The sequence below is a fragment of the Hypanus sabinus genome, chromosome 19 (assembly GCF_030144855.1).
Source record: "Hypanus sabinus isolate sHypSab1 chromosome 19, sHypSab1.hap1, whole genome shotgun sequence".
In the NCBI taxonomy this organism is placed as follows: Eukaryota; Metazoa; Chordata; class Chondrichthyes; order Myliobatiformes; family Dasyatidae; genus Hypanus; species Hypanus sabinus.
The window spans coordinates 9913322-9927665 of NC_082724.1; the positions used below are offsets into that span (position 1 = coordinate 9913322).

At 39.8% G+C, this 14344-nt stretch overlaps 1 protein-coding gene across 1 annotated transcript in view; it reads right to left on the bottom strand.

Moving 5' to 3' along the window:
• prkar2aa (protein kinase, cAMP-dependent, regulatory, type II, alpha A) overlaps window positions 1-14344 on the bottom strand; it is a 336630-nt gene that overhangs the window by 130805 nt on the left and 191481 nt on the right. The window contains exons 9-10 of the mRNA XM_059943985.1: window positions 4319-4374; window positions 213-296 (exon numbers count right to left, since the gene is read on the bottom strand). Of these exons, the coding sequence (XP_059799968.1) occupies window positions 213-296; window positions 4319-4374 (140 nt within the window). The remainder of the gene's footprint in view (window positions 1-212; window positions 297-4318; window positions 4375-14344) is intronic.

A 14344-nucleotide genomic window follows, 5' to 3' on the forward strand; every position in this document is an offset into this window, starting at 1 on the left:
CATCTAGCTGTGAAGAGCTGGATGTTTCAGCTGTCAAGCCCTGGTGCATCACATACAATCTGCAACTGTTACACAGTCAGGAATCCGAAGATGAAAGATCACGTGGGGAAATGTTCCAAAAACAGTTTATCCGATAAAATGCATAAATATACTCACAGCTCAGTCTACTATCTAAAGCTAGACTGAGTCATGACACATTGTGATTAACTTACCTGGTCAAGATTTCTGAAGAGAACAATATCCTTACAGGCCTCCTGCAATCTAGATCGCTGATCATCTGTCTTTGGATAAACCACCTGAAACAGGAAAAGCAACAATTTTAGGAAAATGACAAGTTGAAAACAGAGATGCACAAGTAAAAATGACCAGAAGTGATCTCCCAAAAGCAGATGAAAACAAATTTACCCTGTATTTTTCAGAATGCGTGATTTTTCCAGCTATTAAATGTACAGTATAAATCTGGATTTAGCAATTTATTTTCTGTAATTAGTTTGAAATAAATGTCACAGAAACTAAAAGCATCATTTATGAGACACTAAAAGCATAGCCTTTGCTTTAAAGAAATAAGAGACTACAGATACTGGAATCCAAATTCAGTACATCAAGCAGCATCAATGAAGACAAGGGGATGATCAGTGTTTTGGGTTGTTACACACAACTAGCCTAACTGGTAAAGTGGCAAATCTTTTTTTACAAATTCAAAGAAAGAATAGAGATTAAAATGCTAAAAATATATAAATTGATTCAAATTAGGGGCAGAAGCTAAATATTAAATAATAAATGGTCCTTCAAGCACTTATGAGGAAGGATCTGACTATATGTCACAGAGATGCCAAGTAAAATCAAAGTATTTAATGTTAATAGCAGTTTTACAGGTACCAGTTCAAATAAATCAATTATTTAATGTTAATTCCAGGTTGTATAGAGGCAAGGTTCCTGAAATTACAAGAGAACCAAAAAACAATGGGAAAATATCAGGAAAAAAATAACACACAGTAGATCTACAAATACCCCTTACGTAAATTAAGGAATTAATTCTAACAGTTAGTATACTGTAATCGCAAACTCAGAAGAACTGCTTCATCAACCTACTTCACCAAAGAAATAGCTCTCAAGTAGACGGTATGATGTAGCTTATACAAAATGAATAAGATGTTACCTTAAGGGTAATAAACTGAAGGTATTTTTACACATATCTGTTATAAAGAAGCAAGGGAGACAGTGCGGTGACCCAGGGTCAAATGTGAAGTGTATTGCTCTTTCCAATTTACTTAAAGGACTCTGATTCAGAAATACTATTCAAAGTAGCTGAATTTTCAAAATACAGTGCATTCTGGTTAACTGGGACACATTGGTGCCAATACATTTTGGCCAAATTAAATGAATACCCCAATGAGCTGACATTTCATGGAAGTAGTTCGAAAGGTATTTTTTAAAAAGATAAAATAAGGAACAAATTATGTATTTAAATGAAATACAGAACTTATAAGAACACTACCAATACTACTGCAGTACTATAAAACTGTGTATTAGTTCCTAATACTTATCAGTGGAGGAATTCATCCACATTGTAATCTTTTGACTGTAAATGAACAAAAATCAGCACAAACACCCAGTGTAGATAATGGTTTGCCCTCAATACAGTGCTGTCAACAACTGTATCCTCCAAATCTTCATTTCCATTGTAACAATCAAGATGTTACCTTCAAAGTAGAAACTACGAAGAATTCGATCTGTTCCAATTTTTTGCAGTTTCTAACTTGCTGACATTGTGAAATCATTTCATTTTCATTCCTGGCCATTTTTGTTGTCTCCAAGCTTGAATACTTGAAACCGCAATGATCAAAACAGTTCTGTATTAACTTGTCACTTTTTTCCTCACCAACTATCAGTAACAAAAATGGCTGCTTTTTGAATACAAATACATGAAACTGATGCTACTTAAAAAGTGTTTGTTTTAAAAACGGTGTTGTGTCTCCTGGCCAAGCAACTTGCGGGACTAGTGCTTGTTAGAAACTGTTCGACAACAGTCTCCTGTCCAACTAAGCGGCAAGGTGTACCAAATAAATGTTGGGAATCAGAGTTATTTTCTCAATTAGTTTTTGTTCTTTAAGAGTTGTTCCAAATAAAAAGCTGCCCAATTAACCAACCAATGGTCTAGTTAACCTGAATCCAATATACATCAACCCAGCAAGAACAATAAAACTAGTTCATAAAATTTCCGAAGAATACTTTTATATGTGAAGTAGAAATTGTGGACTTTAGGGAAAAAATGTGGCAGACACTAAATACGCTCAGTGACCACTTCAATCATGTGGCAGCAACTCAACACACAAAAGCATGCAGACATGGTCAAGATGTTCAGTTGTCATTGAGATTGTCCATTAATTTAACAGAGCTGGAAAGAATCTTTGTAATGACACAGAAATGATCCAAAACTTGTCTAAGGTTCAAAGATGATATCACATTTGCTAACTCTCTGGGTTGCACACAGTTAATGGGAAGGGGAAGGTATTAATTCCCAGAGTACATTTTGCACTAATGCTCAAAAGCAATGCTTTCTGTATACCCATTATATCCTGTAGAAGGAAGAAAATATGTTTATCTGCTATCTGAGATGACCAGTGACAATGAGGAAACTAAGAGAGATTATTCCAAGATTGAGTCATGTTACACATTTACAAATGATGCAGCTGAAGGGCAAAGTATGGATGACAAATAAGATGGCACTATGAAAGCCCCCCATACTCCTTTCCATCTATGTACCTATCCAATCTTCACTTAAATGTTGAAATTGAGTTCACATGCATCACTTGTGCTAGCAGCTCAGTCCACACTATTTTGTGATGAAGTTTCCCCACATTCCTCTTAAACTTTTCACCTTTCACCCTTGACCCATGACCTCTGGTTGTCACCCCACCCAATCTCAGTGGGAAGCCTGCTTGCCTTTACCCCATCTATATTCCTCATAATTATTTGATTATGTAATCAAATCTCCTCTCAATCTTCCCCTCTAAATCTGATAAAAGTATAAAATTTAAACCTGATGCAATTTTAGAATTTGTCAGCTAGTGTTAAGCCATCAGTGAAGTCTGAAGATTTATCTGCAATATGTTTGTTTGCCAGATCTTCCAGAGTCTTCACATTTTAACAGCTGATAATCACTCATTGGAGGCAGCAATGACAGGACCTTTGTGTCATCACGTACACCTTTTATATTCACCTTGCTGATAGAAAATTAATTTCACAAGAACAACATCTCAAGTTTTCATAGAGGCAACAAATGGACTGCAGCAGCAAGAAGCCTAACCTGCAGAACAAATAGATGGAATTGGCTCACTAATCAATTACATGTACCTCCCTTTATCCCCAGAGTAACAATAATTGAAAACACTAGGTGGAAAAAGATTAGAAACATTAACCTCCAAATCCCAATTTATATTCAAAGTGTTAAATGACAGGATATGTGCCAGACACATTATTCACCAAAACATGTAAAGAAAATCTAGCATTGTAATAATGCAGCAAGTGAAGTAAAAAAAACAATAGAAAAGCAACTCCCTGCTGTAGATTTTCTCCAATTTCTTTCATAAAGCTCTTGCTCTAAAGGGATTGTAGGCTTCAAAATAATTAAATGATCAATTTAAAAATCTCAGGGTGGCAGCTCACTTCAGTTGTAAGAAATTTCTAATGTCAAAAATAAAAACATAATGCTATATTAATTGCATCAGACCCACACAAAATGCCCAATTCTCCTCCAGCAACATCAATCAATCACACTAATTACACTTAAAGAAATGCCTGTCAGAGTAATTAATTGAAAACCAGCACACTGTTGGCCTAGTCTACTGAAATTACTCGCCCACCAACTGTGATAACTAAGCCCAGACATTTTAAAGCTTGTCAAGTTATCCAGCAAAAAAAATCCACAACAATGATGGATCCATTTGTAATCAAATATTTTATTAAAACAGCAATTCTTGATAGCTTCTAAAGCAAGAAATCATAATTACATGCAAAGTCATCAGCTTCTATTGCTATTTTTCCCTTGGCGCTGTTTAAAGAAAGCTTTCTATTTACATTCATTAGCACCTGCATCTATGAGGCAAGATGCCCAGGAACTAACCAAGACCTAGACCACCTCAGTATCTACCAGTCATGAGGGAATGCCCAATTAAGAACCTTCCCATTAAATTTCATTCACATTTCTATAAAAGTGTCAATAGGGACTGCATGAAAACAGTGTAAAATTTTTGAGACCTCATATTGTAATTTACCGATTCCATGTAAACTTAGATATCATAACTAGAGGTCTTACCCTGGGTTCCATATCATCCTCATCATCTTCATCTGGGTTAAAAGCTTCTGCACAAACTGTTAGGGAATAAAACAAAACAGGAATTAATGGTAGCAACACTCACAAGCAAACACTGATTACAACCGGCATGGAATACATTTTTTTTGCTCCATTTAACTGTGATAAATGGAAGCAAAAAGAAAGTATGAACAAAGTTATTCCAATTGATATTACCAACATCTCCTATAAGATTTTTATACTTGGTGCAGTTACACATCTTCCTCACTTATTTCTTGATTTTGAACGACAATTAGTCTGTCAGGAAAATAAACTACAACACTGATAGAAAATACATGGATTGCTGATTTTGGTTCAAAAGAACAAGTACCAAATACTGAAAGTCATGCAAGAGAATTCATATTTCCGAAGTGAGTAATGGAGGGTTTAAAACATTGGTACTTTCAATTTCAACATAGGGAATTCTCATTCAACAGTGGGATGAACAAAACATCTTTTCAGGTACCCAAAATAAAATTAGTTTGTAAGAATTCTCCATGTTGTTTCCAGTGGCTCTGACTGCATATACAAATTGTGTTTCAGCCCCCTCTTATATTCCTTACAGGTAGATTCACTCAGGATGCCACAACAGGCAGAAGAGATAAACTTTCTTTAAATTCAGGGAGAAAGAGTGGGAGAATGCCCACAGTCAGTTCGATCTCTTGATTTAGTTTTAGAATCAGAATCAGGTTTATTATCACTGGCATGTGCCGTGAAATTTCTTAACTTAGCAGCAGAAGCAGTTCAATGCACTACATAATTCAGCAGAGAGAAAAAATATAATAATAAACAAGTAATCAATTAAATATATTGAATAGATTTTAAAATGTGCAAAAACAGAGATACTGAATATTTAAAAAGTGAGGTAGTGTCCAAAGATTCAAAGTCCATTTAGGAATCGGATGGCAGAGGGGAAGAAGCTGTTCCTGAATCGCTCAGTGTGTGCCTTCAGGCTTCTGTACCTCCTACCTGATGGTAACAGTGAGAAAAGGGCATGCCCTGGGTGCTAGAGGTCCTTAATAATGGACGCTGCCTTTCTGAGACAGCGCTCCTTGAAGATGTCCTGGGTACTCTGTAGGCTAGTACCCAAGATGGGGCTGACTAGATTTACAACCTTCTGCAGCTTCTTTCAGTCCTGTGCAGTTGCCCACCAATACCAAACAATGATGCAGCCTGTCAGAATGCTCTCCACATTACATCTATAGAAGTTCTTGAGTGTATTTGTTGACATGCCAAATCTCCTCAAACTCCTAATAAAGTACAGCCAATGTCTTGCCTTCTTTATAACTGCATCGATATGTTGGATCCAGGTTAGATCCTCAGAGATCTTGACACCCAGGAACTTGAAGCTGCTCAGTCTCTCCACTTCTGATCCCTCTATGAGGGTTAGGACATGTTCCTTCGTCTTACCCTTCCTGAAGTCCACTATCAGCTTTTTCGTCTTACTGGCATACCTAGTTGGCATATCTCACTCCTGTACGCCCTCTCGTCACCACCTGAGATTCTACCAACAATGGTTGTATCATCAGCAAATTTATAGATGGTATTTGAGCTATGCCTAGCCATACAGTCATGTGTACATAGTGAGTAGAGCAGCGGGCGAAGCACACACCACTGACGTGCACCAGTGTTGATCATCAGCAAGGAGGATATGTGGTCTTCCGGTTAGGGAATCGAGGATCCAAATGCAGTGGGAGGTACAGAGGCCCAGGTTCTGCAACTTCTCAAATCAGGATTGTGGGAACGATAGCATTAAATGCTGAGCTATAGTCGATGAACAGCATCCTGACGTAGGTGTTTGTGTTGTCCAGGTGGTCTAAAGCCGTGTGGAGAGCTATTGAGATTCCGTCTGCTTTTGACCTATTGTGGTGATAGGTAAATTGCAATGGGTCTAGGTCCTTGCTGAGACAGGAGTTCAGTCTAGTCATAACCAATCTCTCAAAGCATTTCATCACTGCGGATGTGAATGCTACCGGGCAGCCCACATTATTCTTCTTCTTGGGCACTGGTACGATTGTTGCCCTTTTGAAGCAAGTGGGAACTTCTGCCCATAGCAGTGAGAGGTTGAAAATGTCCTTGAATACTCCCTCCATTTGGTTGGCACAGGTTTTCAGAGCCTTACCAGGTACTCCATTGGGACCTTCCACCTTTCAAGGGTTCACTCTCTTTAAAGACAGCCTAACATCAGCCTCTGAGACGGAGATCACAGAGTCATCGGGTGCAGCAGGGATCGTCACAGCTGTAGTTGTGTTCTTCCTTTGTTCTTCTGAAAATGATGTTGAGTTGCTTTCTTGAACCCAAAGAAGGCAATGCAATATATTTAAAAGCTTGGATGATGCACAATTATAAAAGCAGCTCACAGGTAATGACATGCCCAAGCACTAGATGCTCTTTCCCTTCTTTGCAGCAGATGTTACAGACTTGAAAGGTACTGTTGGAGTACCATAAGCACATAACAACATTTTGTGTGTGAGTAACTCCACCAAAAAAAATCTGGAGGAACTCAGTGAGCCAGGCAGCTTCTATGGAGAGGAACAAGCAGTTGACACTTGAGGCTGAGACTCTTTATTTTGTATGTGATACACATTGTATCTAATAACAATTTAATATTGTTTAAACTATACCATTCTTATCCTGTTATTTTCTCTAAATCATCATTTATAATCGTTGGATCTTAGCTACAACCACAGAAACCGATGGTCCCATGACAATGTAGCACAGAAACTATAAAAAGCCTAATGGAAATGAAATTTAGTCTATACCAGCAATGTAAAACTGGGATTAAGGAACCACAAGCAATACTTGTACATGACTAGGAAATTGGGGAGAGATTTTAAGCAGTGCAAGGTCATAATCACTTGCTACAAAAGTCCCAAAATAATCATTGAAGTAATGCAAGTTGATACAAGAACAGACTTATAAATAACCAGACAAAACTTATCTAAACTATAAGCAGCTGCTGCTCAAGTAGAAATAACTCGCATGCTTCACAACTGATTACAGAGACACTGGGGAATAACAGCAGGTATATTCTATTAGGTAAGCAGCTGACCGCAACTAAGTGAGGGGCTTAATTCAGATTTATTTCAACAGGAAACAGATGTTTGATTTTAGTTAGATGTCCTACTTTTCAGAGAATAGTCATGCAAATGCATTAGACAACCAGAAAATGAATAAATAATGCAGTTATGGGTGCTTGAGAAATTCAGACATTATGCTTTTGTTTTTTTTAGCTAAGATTATACAGATTGGTGTTGGAAGAATGGGGGTAGGCGGTCACTCAGAGCATAATCACTTATTATGGCACTTTTGTGATATGCATTTAATGTAGAAGCACAGTAATACTTTTAAATAGTAGATATAACATTTATAATCTGAGATGTGCAGATCTGAAAATCTAAATTAAAATGTCAGATATGAAATTATAATAACTTATCCAGAAACCCTGGATCAATAGTTCCATGCGAGTAGCACTTACCACGCAACATAGAGCTTACATTGCTGGCAATCAGCTGGAGCTCAAGAAAACCAGCTACAATCTGCGCAAAGCTATCAAGGCTGTGAAACAATAGAGAGACAAGATTCACAATGAATAGTACACGTGACTTGTGGCGAAGGTTGTGTACTACTTCAGACTTCAAAGCCAAACACAGTGGTGCCACCAACATCTCGGTCTCCCTCCCAGATGAACTCAGTCGCTTTTATGCTCCATTCGATGTCGCTAACTCTGAGCCTCCGAGGAAAGCCACCACTACAACCTGAAACCTGGCATCTCTGAGGCTGAGGTACGCATACGTTTCCAACGAGTGGACGGCATCCCAGGGTGAGTACAGGCAGTCCCCGGGTTACGTACGAGTTCCGTTCCTGAGTCCGTCTTTAAACATAGAAACATAGAAAATAGGTGCAGGAGTAGGCCCTTCGGCCCTTCGAGCATGCACCACCGTTCAGTATGATCATGGCTGATCATCCAACTCAGAACCCTGTACCTGCTTTCTCTCCATACTCCCTGATCCCTTTAGCCACAAGGGCCATATCTAACTTCCTCTTAAATATAGCCAATGAACCAGCCTCAACTGTTTCCTGTGGCAGAGAATTCCACAGATTCACCACTCTCTGTGTGAAGAAGTTTTTCCTTATCTCGGTACTAAAAGGCTTCCCCTTTATCCTTAAACTGTGACCCCCTCGTTCTGGACTTCCCCAAAATCGGAAACAATCATCCTGCATCTAGCCTGCCCAATCCCTTTAGAATTTTATACGTTTCAATAAGATCCCCCCTCAATCTTCTAAATTCCAGTGAGTATAAGCCTAGCCAATCCAGTCTTTCTTCATATGAAAGCCCTGCCATCCCAGGAATCAATCTGGTGAACCTTCTCTGTACTCCCTTTATGGCAAGAATGTCTTTCCTCAGATTAGGGGACCAAAACTGCACACAGTATTCCAGGTGCGGTCTCACCAAGGCCTTGTACAACTGCAGTAGAACCTCCCTGCTCCTGTACTCAAATCCTCTTGTTATGAACACCAACATACCATTTGCCTTTTTCACCGCCTGCTGTACCTGCATGCCCACCTTCAATAACTGGTGTACAATGACACCCAGGTCTCGTTGCATCTCCCCTTTTCCTAATCGGCCACTGTTCAGGTAATAATCTGTTTTCTTGTTCTTGCAACCAAAGTGGATAACCTCACATTTATCCACGTTAAATTGCATCTGCCGTGAATTTGCCCACTCACCTAACCTATCAAAGTCACCCTGTATCCTCTTAGCATCCTCCTCACAGCTAACACCGCCGCCCAGCTTGGTGTCATCTGCAAACTTGGAGATGCTGCATTTAATTCCCTCGTCTAAATCATTAATATATATTGTAAACAACTGAGGTCCCAGCACTGAGCCTTGCGGTACCCCACTCACCACAAGTCACATGTACTATTCATTGAGAATCTTGTCCCTGTATTGTTTCACAGCCTTGATAGCTTTGCGCAGATTGTAGCTGGTTTTCTTAAGTCGAATTTGTACATAAGTTGGAACAAGTACATCCGGTCTTATTTAGTGTCAGTTAATCAAATATTTGTCTTAGTATATAGTACATATTTTACTTTTCTATGATATAAAACACTTAAGAAACGTATTTATTCCAATAATTAAACCACTGCGTTGCTTAATAATAATTGTAGCTTTCATCGGAGCAGGGCCTTTCGCATGCTCCATTATTCTCACTTTATCTGTTATCCTTCAAAATTGTTCTGATCATTGACCGACTGTAGCCTAACGCTTTTCCAATGACCGATGGCTTTTCACCTCTTTCCAAACGCTTTGTTATTTCCACTTTATTTTCAATCACGATCGCTTCCCATCAATGGAACAGAAGCACTGTGGGTGGTGGGTCCCGAGCTCCACCGGCTCCCAAGGTCCGCTGGGTCCTAAGGACCACCGTAATGAAATCCCCAGAACCACACTGAGACAGGTTAAATGGGACAAGTGGGGGCTGTGCTGGGTTTGGGTATTTGATCCTCCACAATATTCCATGTGAGAATTTAAACTGGAGGTGGCAGTGTTTTTTTATGAGGTCAAGTTGCGAGCTAGAAATCAACACGGCACGGATGGCACAGGAGTCACTGGATCAGCATCAACCCAGCACGGGAGCGGTCTATCACTAAATCAAACTCAGGAACCTCCACTCTCCAGCCCGGCGCTGATCTCACTGTACCACCAGCCAACGGGGGGGGGAGCAGGAGGGCTGGATCAGGGTGAATCTTACTAAGAAAAATTTAAGCCAGATACAAAGTTAAACACTCAATGCAGTGTCAACTGCAATGACTTAAAATGGTGGCCGGCGTCACGATCTGACTTAAAATGGCAGACGGTGTTCTCCTTCCTCGGTTTGTAAGTATGAGTTGCTCGTAAGCCGGGCGTTTGTAACTTGGGGACTACCTGTACTCAGAATGTGTGCAGCACAACTGGCAGGTGTGTTTACTGACACTTTTAATCTCTCCCTCTCACAGTGTAGAGTGCCTTCCTGCTTCAAATTATCCACCATTGTCCCTGTACCAAAAAAAGACCAAGGTAACATGCCTGAACAACTGGCATTCTGTTGCACTCACCTCAATAATAAGCAAATGCTTTAAGTGTCTGATCAAGGAATACATCTGCAACTTGCTACTGTTACGAATGATGAACAACTCTGATGGACAGAAGGGTACAGAATCGCCAATGCCCCCCCCCCCCCCTTTTGGAGAAGCGCAAATCACTACTATTCCGATGCTGTTATCAAGGGAGATGAGAGAGACACAGGAAAGCTGCCAAGACAGTTGTTATTGATAAACAGCTCATGTCAGTTAATGAGAGAGAGACAACTCAGAGATACACAAAGTGGAATATCTCCTCCTAACAAAAGTGGAACAGAACCACTGATTACTGCTATAGTCTCTTGGAGAAGGATTGTTTATTGAGTACTGTTCTATTCATTGAAACCCCTCAGGGGGCAACCAGAGTGGGCTGGTTTGATGGGTTGCATCATCCCAACCTGACTGACACCTGAGACCCCGTGAGTGGGGATAAAAGTAAGGTCTGGGGCAACACGCCTCAGACGCACCAAGAGAGACGCTATGAGACCGGTGGGGGCTTGTGTCTGTGTCCACCCTTGCTTGGGTGACAAGTCCACCACGGAATGGTCTAGCTAAAGGACGGAGGGGTCATACGTGAATGGCCACAACAACAACGCATCGACGGATCAAGATCGTAAAGGGAAGTCGGCAAGGCAATAGCTGTTACTGTTCCCTCTCTCTCTCCAACAATTGCAACACAGCGACCAAAAACTACCGCAGCCTGCATGAACTGAACTGAACTTTATATTTCCATCTGACAATTCATTATCCCCAGACAACGATAGAGCTTATTTCTTATTGATTATTATTATACCCGCACTTTTAGGTTTAGTATTGATGATGTTTATTATCTGTATATTTGCATTGATATTACTTTTGTGTATTTTTACTAATAAATACTGTTGAAAATAGTATCACCAGACTCCAACGGATACTCCTATCTTTGCTGGTAAGACATCCAGTTAAGGGGTTCGTAACACTACCACCCAAACTGGACCCCCTACAATTCGCTTACCAGTACAACTGACCCCATCCTTACACATCTGGAGAAGAAGGATGCTTATGTGAGAATGGTTTTCTTGGACTACAGTTCAGCGTTCAACACCATAACTCCATCCAGGCTCAACCGGGACCTCGGCCTTCACCCTGCCTTGTGTAGCTGGATCCTGGACTTCCTGTCAGATCGCCGGCAGGTGGTAAGAGTGGGCTCCCTCACCTCCACCCCTTTGACTCTCAACACAAAAGGCCCTTAGGGCTGTATACTAAGTCCCCTCCTTTATTCCTTATATACACATGACAGTGTCACCACCCACATCTCTAATCTGCTAATTAAATTTGCCGACAAGACTACATTGATTGGCCTAATCACAAACAATAACAATCTGGCCTACAGAGAAGAAGTCATCTCTCTGACAAGAAAACAACCTCTCCCTCAATGTCAAAAAAACAAAGGAGCTGGTTGTGGATTACAGGAGGAATGGAGATGGGCTAACCCCTATTGACATCAATGGATCTGGGGTTGAGAGGGTAAATAGCTTTTAATTTCCTTGGCATCCACATCGCCGAGGACCTCACGTAGTCTGTACACACCAGCTGTGTGGTGAAAAGAGCACAACAGCACCTCTTTCACCTCAGATGGTTGAGGAAGTTTGGTTTGGGCCCCCAAATCCTAAGAACTTTCTACAGGGGCACAATTGAGAGCATTCTGGCTGGCTGCATCACTGCCTGGTACGGTCTGAGCCACCCCAATCACAATCTATTCCAGCTGCTACCATCCGGGAAACAGTACTGCAGCATAAAAGCCAGGACCAACAGGCTCTGGGATAGCTTCTTCCACCAGGCCATCAGACTGATTTGAGTGTATTTCTGTGTTATATTGACTGTTCTATTTATTATAAATTACTATGATTGCACATTGCACATTTAGACAGAGCCGTAACATAAAGATTTTTACTCCTCATGCATGTTAGGGATGTAAGAAATAAAGTCAATTCAATTCAATGCAAAACCAGATATGCTAAATGTACAAAAAAGCCATTCATTTAACTAAACCTCATAATGAAGCAAGGAGCAAAATGTTTTGAAACTTTTTTTCAGGCAGATACATGAGGGACTTTTATGAGATGTTTAGATAAGCATATGAATATGAGGAAAGTGGAAAGATATGGATATTGTGTAAGAAGAAGAGGTAAGTTTAATTGGCTATTTGATAATTCATTTAATTAGTTCAGCACAATATTGTGGGCCAAAAGGCCCATTTCTGTACTGGACTGCTCTATGAAAGTTACAATCGTAATTGAGAATGAGATTAAAAACCGAAGCAGCAATAACCTCAAAACAGTATATATTTTAAATCTTCTACAGCAATTGGAAATGGCTTTCTACCAACAAGTATGAAGCTAACATAGCTACTATATAATGAAATATTTGAAATACTATTACACAGATGAAAGTCTCTATCCTGGCAGAGTGCAAATCATAAAAGTTTGCAGATTTTTAAATTCCAGTTGGATTGCAACAGACAGGTTACAAAGCTCTGATCAGGCTTGTTACCTGGGAAACCACAACATCACACAAGAGCTTTATGGTTTGTTTCACCATGTCTGTCCTACCAGCTGTAACTTAAAGTTAATTGAATCTGAAGATTCGGATTTCAGAAGCAAAATGGTCTTGGCAAGGGTCAGTTGTAGTTTTCTCCACTTGAATCTCATGAGTATCTGAAAGCTGAAAGGAACTAACAAGGAACCATATGCTGCGGAAAGGTAACAAGTTATTTTAGGCACAACCTAGCTGGTTCAACTCCTGTTCCTAAATCTAAACAACCAATTATTTTCAAAAACTGAAATGATACCTTAAATGAATAACTACCTTTTACAAAGAATACAATAAAATTAAGCTGTATTTCACAACTGGACCATGTCCCACCATACTCTAAACCCAATGTACAAAATGTCAGCAAAACACACAAAACGCTGGTGGAACTCAGCAGGCCAGGCAGCATCTATAGGAAGAGGCACTGTCGACGTTTCGGGCCAAGACCCTTCATCCTGACAGTGTTTCTTCCTATAGATGCTGCCTGCCTGCTGTGTTCCACCAGCATTTTATGTGTGGTGTTTGAATTTCCGGCATCTGCAGATTTCCTCGTGTTTACGTACAAAATGTTAGCCATTTTTACACAGGACACCAGTTATTTTAAAAAATAGTTTGCAAAATTAGGATTCCTCTAATCAGTTAAAAAAAAAAATCGCACATTTGATCTCCATAAAGGCTTTGCAGCATTGAGGAAATATACTCTCAAAAACATGTAATATCTTCAAAAGAATTCACTATAACCATCAAGGAACTAAACGTTGATGATGCAAAAAAAGTAAATTTCTTCTCCTGAACTCAATTTCAGCATTTGGAAGCACTGCACATAATTATAAACAAATTTGGATCTTTGTATAGTTCAAATGCCCTTAGTTCCCAGTCAGCTGAAATTCTAAATGGTAATCCTTGTGGGCAACTAGTACCTATTACGGACTTTCCAGCTATTCAACAAAAGTATGACTGCATATGGGGTAGATTATTTGATAATTTATTCTAAATAAATTTCTAAGTGGAGTAGAAATACCGTAATTTTCCCAACTAAATTCAGCTGAACAGGCCACACTGTGATTTTCCAAGGCGCACAGCATGCATCAAGAAACATAAATGGTAAAATAAAACTAAACTGTGTTAATTTCCCTCCCCTCCCCCACATATATAAAATCACGAAGAGCAAATTTTAGTCCACATCTCAAGTTTATGGGAAGTGATTTGTAAATTTAGTAAGGGTGGATTTCTGTAACCCAATTAGCCCTAATGAAAGCTGTTCCATCCTCGAGCTTCAGTAAATGTAAAAGGATC